This window comes from Anguilla anguilla, chromosome 18 (genome assembly GCF_013347855.1).
Source record: "Anguilla anguilla isolate fAngAng1 chromosome 18, fAngAng1.pri, whole genome shotgun sequence".
Taxonomy (NCBI): Eukaryota; Metazoa; Chordata; class Actinopteri; order Anguilliformes; family Anguillidae; genus Anguilla; species Anguilla anguilla.
In genome coordinates this window covers 10,983,777-10,994,657 of record NC_049218.1, presented here as the reverse complement: position 1 = coordinate 10,994,657, position 10,881 = coordinate 10,983,777, and the positions used below count along the sequence as shown (strand labels likewise).

The 10,881-nt window shown below is 43.1% G+C and overlaps 1 protein-coding gene across 1 annotated transcript in view; it reads left to right on the top strand.

The window, feature by feature from the left end:
• Positions 1-2,193: 2,193 nt before the first annotated feature.
• Positions 2,194-10,881, top strand: part of wdr11 (WD repeat domain 11) — a 56,146-nt gene continuing 47,458 nt past the window's right edge. Inside the window, exons 1-5 of the mRNA XM_035400145.1 lie at positions 2,194-2,427; positions 4,993-5,105; positions 8,165-8,318; positions 8,775-8,948; positions 9,658-9,844. Coding sequence (XP_035256036.1) covers positions 2,343-2,427; positions 4,993-5,105; positions 8,165-8,318; positions 8,775-8,948; positions 9,658-9,844 — 713 coding nt within the window. The 5' untranslated portion in view covers positions 2,194-2,342. The remainder of the gene's footprint in view (positions 2,428-4,992; positions 5,106-8,164; positions 8,319-8,774; positions 8,949-9,657; positions 9,845-10,881) is intronic.

Below are 10,881 nucleotides of genomic sequence, written 5' to 3'. Positions count from 1 at the left end.
ATCTGGGATGCCTTGAAGATGCAATCTGTCCCCTATGGGAGAATGGGTCAAGCTTTATTTCTTGACTTGATGTCTTTATTTGTGGGTTTGCGTGTTTTATGAACCCTTCCTTTGTTACTGACTGATGAAAAGTATCTGTTCATTGATTGGAGGGAATAATAGCTTAGGTCGTAATACATAATCGATTTGTGTGAGTGTTTTATTATGTGCAACAAAATGGGACTCCTTTGTACGGTTTTGTTTTATGAACAAGGTGAAGTTTTGTTCAGGCTGCCACTTTCTCTTTTCTCTCTCTCTGTCTCTGGTTGCTTTAATTCTAGAAAAATTGCCTTTCAGAGAGAGAGAGTGTGTGTGAAAGAGAGAGAGAAAGAGAGAGAGTGAGGCCAGTGCTGATGCTCTGATTGGGGAACCTCCCTGGTGGGTGAAGTGGCATACCGTGGGGACCACAGCCTGGGGTCCCCCCATAAACGCATTGGAGCCTATTGCCCCCCCCCCCCCCCCCCCACATTAATTGAGTTTTTACAGCAGCTGACATGTGATTATTTCTGTTCTCTGTTTTCATTACTGAGTTCTCCTTACACTTCGCCACAGAGATCCCGAGGCTACCGCGGTTGTATTACAACTTTGGGATTTTAGATTGAAAAAGGGAAAAGGTCTCTTTTTAAGATGTATTGCTTCTTTTCAGTTTGGCCAAGGCACTCATCACTCAGCCATTTCCTCTAGAAGTTTGGAACAGGTAGAGGCGGTTAGGGACAGCGAGGAAGAAGAAAAGAGAAGAAGATCAGAAGCCAAGTGTAAAAATACAAACCCTTGTTTTGAGCTCCACCATTTTCAATTGTGTCCAATTAATTAATATTGCCTACATGTTAATAGAGAATGGTGGGAATGAATTGGAGTATAACCCTAGGAACAGATAGCAAAACAGAAAAAGAGACGTGCAGTGTCCTGTAATGCTTGTCTCAGGGACCAGAGAGAAACCCCACCCCAAAAACACCTGCATGGGGATACCATGGGAGGTGATCTGCAGCAGGGAAGGTTTTGCATAAGAATACAGGTTAAGACTTTCTTTTGAACAGCCAAGCAATTGAACAATGTCTCATCTTTTGTCTATTGTAACATTGAACATGCACCTCTAAGTAACTGTATAAGGGAAAGGTTGGTACATTGTAATACAAATAATAATTCCATGCATGATTGCAAGGCCAAGACATTTATATTCACTGTATTTTTCTCCAAGTAATTAGAAAATATATTACTACAAGGTAATATTTTATAATAATTTCTATTATACATTGCTCTGCATGGAATACTAGTAAATTATGATTTATACACCTTTGCACTACTTTTAAATGGTATCTTAAGTTTTTCCTTTTTTTTTTGTCATGGAAACGGCTGGCATTCATGAGTCGCCTATGTGTTTCTGTACCTTTGATTGACATTTGTGAGGATTACTTGTGCACAGAAAATACTGCATGTCTCTTAGCACACAGGATGGGTAGGTGTCAAGGTTAAACTGAGATGTAATGGAGACCTAGCTGAGAATTTACATATAGATGGACAAACAGTCATGGCAAATTGTGGTAAAAATCCAATAACCAATACCATCCATCCTCTGCTGCCAGCGATACAGTAACGCATACTTTATCTCTACCTTGCTCATTAATGCTGCTCTTTAATATGGTATGACAGCAGACCACAGTTATTTGTCATCCTGTCCCCACTCTGAGAGAGAGGTTTATATTCCCTGTGGAATAGAACATGGGTTTTAAGTTGTGCAATATATTTCACAGTTCATTGATTAATATTGGAATGGTTCAGTGTTTAATTATTTTGAAACATACTGCATGATTTCACTAAATATGAATGTAAGCCCACAAGGCTTTCACAGGCGCGTGCAACCACACGCACACACGCACGCACACACACGCACACACACTCAAAACAAAGCTTTGGGAATGCAATTAATAAAACGTTTCATAAAAAAATATTTTTTTAATTAAGCTGACTTTCGGTTAAATACACACATTCTTGATTTGCTAAACATTGGCTTTGAGATAATTTTTTACATAAAGAAAATAATGAATTATTTTATTTTATTTTATTATTAGCCATTTTAATCCATCTAATAAATACAATACTATGTCTCAGTCGGAACGATTGCTTCCTGGGAACCATGTCGAATGGGGGTAAATTTCTACACGTGCAGAAGGGCTGCACTCGCTGGATGCAACACTTCTTCCTGTTTACGGTGGTCATAGCCGTCAAATAAACCAGTTTGTTGATAACAATATCGGTTTGATTTCCACTTTTCATGTAGCTAATTTCACTGATTCACAGTGATCATGATTCCTTACACTGTGAATATCAAGCTTGCCGCACGGACGTTGACTGGCACACTCAATTTACAAAACAAAACCGCTGTAGATTGGTGAGTATGGCCCCAGTTCACAGGGCAGGATTGCAATCTTGGAAATCTGTGTTGATTTGTGTATTTGATAAACAGTCACTTGAATTTCAATATCTCTAGCTCATGTAGGGATATATACTGACCTCGTGGGCATAATGCCATGATTCTGTCACTAGTTGTTTTGCAGCTAGTTCGTCGACTAATCGTTGGTAGCCACAAAGTACTGTAACGCGTTACCTAGCAAGCTACATTGAGAGATAGCTAATTTAGTTAGCTAATCAGAACCGATTCTATTACTCAGCTCTGGTGTCGTCCTTCTTGTAGTAAACCGATGCATTTTATGTTAGCAGCGCATATAACCGAGGTAGCTAACAGCTAGCTGGTTAATGCTTGGTAGAGAACAAGTCTAGTCAAATGTTTTGATATCATGACAAGTAGTTATGTTCAGTAAGTTACTGCAAATGCACATCATACGAAAAACGTCATTCGAATAACTTCCATCTAATGCGGCGTTTTAGTTGTGTTAATGACGTTGTTGTTTATCAGGGTCACTTCATAAGCTTTTTGTACTAAGATTGCTAGTGACTGTTTACAAAATTACCCGGCGAGCTGGTGTTTCGGTGTCGATGTTACTGTTTTATCTAGAGAAATATTGTTATCTGTGGAGGAAACCGTTTCATAGGTTTTTTGACTAGGTGTTGTTTATTGATTTACGTAAGTGTATCTCCAGGACTGCGATTTATTCATAATAAATCTAAGAATTCACTGAGCCATCGCAATCATTTTCATTGTTTTCTGTGAATTAAAATGATGAAAGGCTTACGTAGTTGGTACCACTATGGTTTGGAATTTCAGAAACTGAAACATATCAGAAGGTAGCCTAATCAATTGTCTGTGTGGACTGTACTGTTAGGTGCCAAGCACTTAAGTATTATTGTCCTTGTAAGAGATTGATTGATTCTGTCTCTATCAGAATTTGATATTCAGATTTATTTGATATGCCACATCTATTTAACAGCTTGCCACACCAGCATTAGAACTTTTATTTCCATGAAGTTTATTTCTGCTGCATATGCATTGCATTGCTTTGACTTCAATTAAAGATACAGTTTATCTCTGCAGCCTTTGATACAATCGACCACCACACCTGCTGTATTCTCTGGGGTCTGTGGCACATATTTCAGTCGAGTTGCTACTTACCTTGGTAGTCACTCCTTTCAGGTAGCATGGAGGGATGCTGTTTCAAGATCCCGTAGTTTCTCTACAGGTATCCCCCAGGGTTCAGTCCTTGGTCCTCTCCTATTTTCTCTCTATGCCAAGACTATTGGTTCTGTCATATCCTCCCATAGTTTGTGTTATCATTGCTATGCTGTTGTGTCAACCCCATAATCTGCCAGGAACTTGGGGAGCGGTACTGAACAACAAACTGTACCTCTCAGAGACCTACATGGCAGAACATCAGGCATACACATTCTTCTCGTACAACATCTTGCCCCTTTCTTTCCATCTACACAGCCCAGCCTTTGGTCCAGGCACTGGCCATTTGTGGTCTAGACTATTGCAGTTCCCTCATCACTGGTCTCTCTGCCCCCATCAGGCCCCCTCAGCTCATCCTAGGAAGCTTGTAGATCATGCTGCAGCTCACTTAATCTACAACCTTCTAAGGTTTAACCATGTTACTCCCCTTGTCTCATCTCCCTCCTTGGTGCCTGTCCATTGGGCAGCCAAAGTGAAGGCTCCATTACATCTTCAAGAGTTTATTGGTGCCTACACACCAGCATGACCTCTGTTCTGTAGTATCTGGTCCCCTGACTTCTCCCCTTCTGCCCTGTGTGCCTGCGCTTCCTGGTTACATCTTCTGTCAGTCCTGGAATGAGCTTTCCACTGTTGGCTGGACAGCAGAAACCCTGCCAATTTTCCAGCCCAGACTGAAAACCCTCCTCTACATATTGCACCTTGGCTCCTCCACCCCTCTTTAGTGACCCTCTCTCTTTCTATTTGGAATTTCCTTTTATGTGAGGGCTGGTGAAGGTATAGCTGCGCAAGAATAGGATTCGCTGTGTAGTGACATTTGCTTTTTGTTTAAGTGTTAGTTGCTCTGGCTAACTTCCTCTGGATCATAAATAGTCCACCTGTGCCTTTTTGGTGTTATCGCCTTTTTTCCAGTGGGTATCATGATGTTCTCCTCAAGTCACTCTGGATAAGACCATCTTTTAAGCGAATGTATTGTTTTTTGGTGGGTTTTTTTTTTTTTTTACAATTGCAAATATGACCTTTAGTGGGCTTTTATGGTTTTGGCTTGAAGGAAGACTGGTAATAAAGGAAATGTCAGAATCATTTTAAGCACCATATAGAATGTGCGAGGTGTCACATGTCTCCTGCTCTTTCTGCTCCCTCTTTCCTTACCCTTTCCCCTTTCACGTTTCCTTTCTTTATTTTTCTCTTCTCACCCTCTCTTCCTCTCCACTGACCTCTTCTCCTCTCCAACATTTTCTCCTTCTTTACTCTTCTCTCTCTTTCTTTTCTTCTTTCCTCTTTCTGTCCTGCCTCTGCTCCCCCTCTACCCCCCCCCCCGCCCGCCGGCCGGGGTTGGCAGGGGCTCATCGCTCAGGGCTGCCACTCCAGCATCCTCATCATCGATCCCAAGACCGCTCAGACCATCCAGGTTCTCGAGAGGCACAAAGCCAACGTCGTCAAGGTAACGCATGGGTCCCTACGGTTCCTTCCCCCCTAAGGGGTGTTTTGTAATTACATCGTAAAATCTCATATTCAAGAGCAGCAGCAGGTTACAGGTTCCATTTGTCTTCATCGCTGGATTTGTCTGTATTGTGTAACTTGCAATTATTTTCTATGTGTGTTCACTTTCTGTGTTCTTGACGTACGATTAATTAAATTTCATTCCACAAATCTCCACATTCCAACTTTCTTTCAAAGCTTGTCGCTGCAATGGTATTTCCACAGAAGGTCTTTCTTTATCTTACCCTGTCCTTATTAGTATTCCTGAGAAGTTTCATTCGGAAACACTAGGCATTACAACAAACTCAGGTACATAATTATTAGGCCTACAACTTATTACAACTTACAGACAAGTAAAAAAGTCACATTGCTAATGAATATTCATGAGCACCTGCTTTTCGCTTGAATGTTTATGGACCATTAGTGTAAGGACACAACTTTCAGGTTAAAGTAATACGAATCAGGTACTGTTACTCACTTTGTGATGTGTAAACTGTCTTGTGTGTGAATGTCCTTAGTTCCAAGAGAGATAAATCTTTGCTTCGGGATTGATAAGATTCTCAGGGTACAGTTCTATTTAGAATTCAGTTCTGAATTGTACACCACAATGGGATTGTAGGAATCTAGGCCTACATAGTGTTGCTTATGTACAAGCAGCTGATAAGCTAATTTCAGTTACTGGAACACTGGAGGGCTTTTATGCAATGGAATTTGTGATGCTGATAAAAAATGTTCTGTTTGCCTCTAGTGAGATTTGTCCTGCCTTTTCTCAATGCTCTCCATCCAGAATGAAATGGCTCTTTTTACATTTTTAATTAAACCATGTTTTTTTAGTTTATTTAGACATAGGCAAAGTGAAGCCGCTTCATGTTTATTCAGCAGACATGCTAGCTTTCTTTCACTGGGGTGAGGATATACGACTGCAGTTAATGATGTTTGGCGTGTATTTGCTTTGAAGTGCATTCTGTATGTGAGATGGCTGAGTGGTGTTTGTGCAATGAAAACTTCCTCAGATGTAAAACCTTTGACAGTAAGCGAATATGTAGGAAGGAAATGTAAGCCTAATAAAATGTCCCTGATTATACAGAAAGAGCAAGCACTTCGGGAGAAAGATTTCTGAAAGATTTCTTGTCTTAACAAACGAGAGCTATTCTTTCTGCAGAAGTCTCAAGAAAAGTGTTTTGGAGAAGTTTTAGTAAAGTAATTAATCTGTCCAGTGATAATACAAGCAGAAAAGAAATGAACTGAGGTTAAGTATGCGCACAGGTACCCTGCATTTGTGTGTACGTGTGTACGTGTAGGCGTGTGAGTGCCTGCATGTGTGTGTGTGTGTACGTGCGTGCGTACGTGCGTGCATGTGTGTGCGTGCATGTGTGAGTGCCTACGTTTGTGTGTGTGTGTGTGTGTGTGTGCATGCGTGTGAGTGCCTGCGTGTGTGTGCGTGCACGTGTGAGTGCCTACGTGTGTGTGTGTGTGTGTGTGCATGCGTGCGAGTGCCTGCGTGTGTGTGTGTGTGTTTGTGTGTGTGTGTGTGTGTGTGTGTGTGTGTTGACCGCAGGATAGTCTTAGATCAGATGTGAATAATGGCTGATAAACAGTGTGTGTCAGTGCTGAGGTTCTTCACCCCACGGGCTCAGCTTAAAGCATGGGAGCAGCCCTGCATGGCTGACCCTCACTGCGCACTCCTCAAACCAGGACTGACGCAGAAACTGCACCTACAGTGTTTCCCACAGGCTGAGAATTTATTTGTGGTGGCAGAGTGCCCCAAAAAATACATTTCTGAGGATTGTTTGAACTGTGTATTAAATTGTATTGTAACTATTAAGAGGTTATTCAATTTTGCTGTCCAGACAGAGTTCACATTTTATGTTAGAGCACGTTATTTATATGTTGTGCTAGGGTACTTTTTTATTTATTTACTGTCTCCAGATGAAAATTCAATCTGTACAACACTTTTCACATCAGGTTCTACCGGCAGCAGAGAGAAGGAATGGAATGAAAAGCAATCATTTTTGCAGTAATGGTCTCAGTTAAAGACAAACTTTTATGCTGTCGGTATGACTTGGAGGATAATATAATCACATGCAAACTCTGAACATAAGTTAGGGGCTTTGAAGTCATTGGTGCCTGATATCCAAAATGCCCTCATTTCTAGACATGCCCTCAATTATTTTTTTTTATCAGTGTCAATTAAAGTAGTAACTGTTAACTGGCTTTGGTACCACTGTTACTATAACTGTAATGTTATGGTAACCTATCTGTGGTGCAGGTTCTCCCGTCTTCTTTTCTAGCCTTCTTTTTTAAAGAAGAATTTTTCTATACTCATCTCTGTAAAAAGTGAAGAGCTAACGTTTTCATTAGCTAGCTAGTTTCCATTACCTAGAGCGCTTTCTTAAGCTAACGGTTTACAAAGCTACATCTAATCATTTATATAGCTAGAATTGTTATTTCACTTCACAACTTACAATGCAGACACAAGTGCAAAGTGCAAAGATCAGGCATGAAAGTGCAGTAAGCATAGTCCCCAGGGAGACCGCAAGTGCATACTTGGCTTCTTGTCAACTACCATATTATATTAAATAAAAAACATTAACCTAAATTAGATTAAATATGTAGATTTTGTAAATGTAATTGAAAAAAAATTCATTCTTAGTACTTTGAAAGAGTACGACAGCATAGCCCCCCTACCAGGGGTTTGAAGCTGTCATTCTGTGTACAAACTCGCATCCCTTTACCGCCAGCCCTAGCGTGGTTTAGTACATTAGTCCATCTTCCCCATGGGGTGGCATTGTGCTATGGCTGTATAGGCTGTTCGAACCCGAAACATTTTGATGTCAGAATTTATCACGTTTCCCCTTTTATGTCACGCCGCTCTCTTTCATAGTTGCTTTCTCAGCAGTTCCACTGCCTGGCTTTTTTTTTTATTGAGGCAGAGATGCAGTATGTTGCCGTAAAGGCTGGTAGAAACAGAAGGCACTCTGTGATCCCCCTTCCCCCCGCGCTTTGCCCCGTCGCTGACAGGTGAAATGGTCGAGGGAGAACTACCACCACAGCCTGAGCGCCCCCTACTCCCTGAGGCTGGCGTCGGCCGACGCCGCCGGCAAGATCATCGTTTGGGACGTGGTGAGCGGGACGGCCCACTGCGAGATCCAGGAGCACGCCAAGCCCATTCAGGGTGAGGGGGGGACGGGGCCGCTTTCCCATGATCATCCTCTGGGGACATGTACATGATACAGGGTTTAGGAGACAAAAAATCCTTTCCATCATGAGATGTAGAGGGTACACGTATCGTTTGGATCGTATTGTTTGGCCGTGATGTGTTGATTGATTTCAGTGCTATTTTTTTATAATGTAATCATTAGTGGTCTTGAGATTATGTGTGTATAAGACTCAATCCACTTATTGTTCATTCAACAGCACTGCTCCGTAATGCATTATCATGTGATCTATCTTCCACTCATATTCACTGGAACAATGGTGTTGGTTCATGAGTGATGTACTGTATGTCGATAATGATTGATCCTTATATGATGAACGCATTCACAGTGAATAGTTAAATTTCTCTTCCTCCTTCCAATGTGCCCTCTCAGTCTCTGACTATCTCTAACCCCCCTCCCCCTCCCCCCCCCAGACATGGATTGGCTGTGGACGCAGGACGCGTCACGTGACCTCCTCCTGGCCGTCCACCCGCCCAACTACATCGTCCTGTGGAACGGGGACACGGGGACCAAGCTGTGGAAGAAGAGCTATGCTGAAAACATCCTGTCTTTCTCCTTCGACCCCTTTGACCCCTGCAACCTCGCGCGTGAGAGGCCATTCCCGTCTGTCTTTCGCTCTCTCTGTCCTCTCTCTGTTCTCTCACTCTCTCTCTAACTCTCTCTGTTCTTTCTCCCTCTCTGTTCTCTTTCTGCCTTCTCACTCTCTCTCTCTTCTTTCTCCCCCTCTGTTTTCTTTCTCTCTGCCTTCTCATTCTCTCTCTCTCTTTGTGTTCTCTTTCTCTCTGTCTCCTTGCTCTCTCTTCTCCCTCTTGTTTTTAACCTCCCCATTCAGCCGCAGATCAGATCAGATTCAGATCTCCTCCGGCCTGACCTGTCTGTGGGAAATGCTCTTATCGGGCGCGCAAAGGAAATGAATCTGATGGCCTGGAGATGGGGGGTGTAATAGCTTCTGATTGTGTGTGTGGCCTTCATTAGTTTTATTGTCTCGCCCTTTTCATTTCCTACTTTTTTTTCCCCCTGAACTTTGACAAGAAGCCTTTTGGGGAAAGGAAGAGAATATCTGATGCGTTTGACAGGAGCACTGAACATTTTTGATAGCTTGGCGATGTCTTGAGAAATTTTAGGAAGACGCATTAAGACACATTTCATTTTTATTGTGTTGCCACATTATAGCATCGCAGCAGTCATTCTTGTTTTGTATAGAGGATGTACATGACGTGGTATAACCCACTCTGCAGTCATTATACTGCCCCCTGCTGTCCATATTCTAACACCCCCTGCCCTTTTTGTTCGTAGTGCTGACCAGCGAGGGCATCGTCTTTATCACAGACTTCTCTCACTCCAAGCCTCCGGGCAGTGGAGGTAAGAAGGTCTACATCGCCAGCCCCCACGCTAGCCCCGCCCACAATAAACCCGCCGCCCCCACCGGCGCCAAGAAAGCTTTGAACAAGGTCAAGGTGCTCATCACCAACGAAAAGCCCAGGTGAGATTCCTGCACCCCTACCCTCTCTGAATATGGGCATCATCTTCCTCTTTACACGCAATGCTTGCTGTTCTCCTATTGGTCAAAACCCTCCACATGACACAGCTACCATTCATGACCAAGTACTCATTTTGTGAGTAACAACAAGTTGTAGTGAAAAAAAGACAATTCTATTTTTTTTTAAATGGTTTAAAGCTTATGTCTTTCTATTATTTGTTTTTTTTGTAAATACAAATCAATAGTAATAAGTAAAATGCGTTTACGGAGCTTAAATTAGATGCACAGTGCCTGTTCATTTTAGGGTAACTCACTGATAATATTCCTTCAGAGCTCAGAGCTGAGTGTCTGCGGTCAGCTGCTTTCTCTTTGCGTTTAGTTCAGTGATTTCCGCCGTCTGATAAATTAGCCACGTGACCGTTTGTCTCGATCAGCCGGCTAATGGGGGCAGACAGCTGCGGAGCCCGGGCGCTAACGTGAGGCGGAGAGCGATCACCATTTTGATCACGAGCGCCATTTATTAAGGAGGGGAGATTCCAGCTGGAGCCCGGCCAGGGAGCTGCTTTTCAGTGCCAGCAGTCAGATGGACACCTCTGCCTGAATCTAATCGCCTCAATCCCAGAGAACTCTTTAAAACCGCCCTGCGAACGTCGCTCTCTCTCTCTCTCTCTAAATGCATTCTGGGTTTGATCCACGCTCTTATTTTGCATCTCTCAAGCGTCCAGATGGTTTGCACCCGGGCTCTCTGCTCCCCCCCCCCCCCCCCCCCCCCCCCCCACTCAGACAGAAAAGGGTTTTTAAATCCAGGCTGTGCACATTGATTGTTTTTGTTTTGCTGTATGAATATGTAGTCTTTCATTCTTACTACCCCCACAGTCTCGCTGCTCCCCCCTCCTCCCTCTCTCCCCCCTTCCCTCCCTCCCTCCCTCCCTGACGGTGTTCTATGGCTGCCCTCCGCGTGTGAAATGCGCGCGATTGATTTTCCTCGCTCTCGGGGCTGGCTCTAATTCGGAAGGCGACGGGCGGCTCCCCCGGTCCCA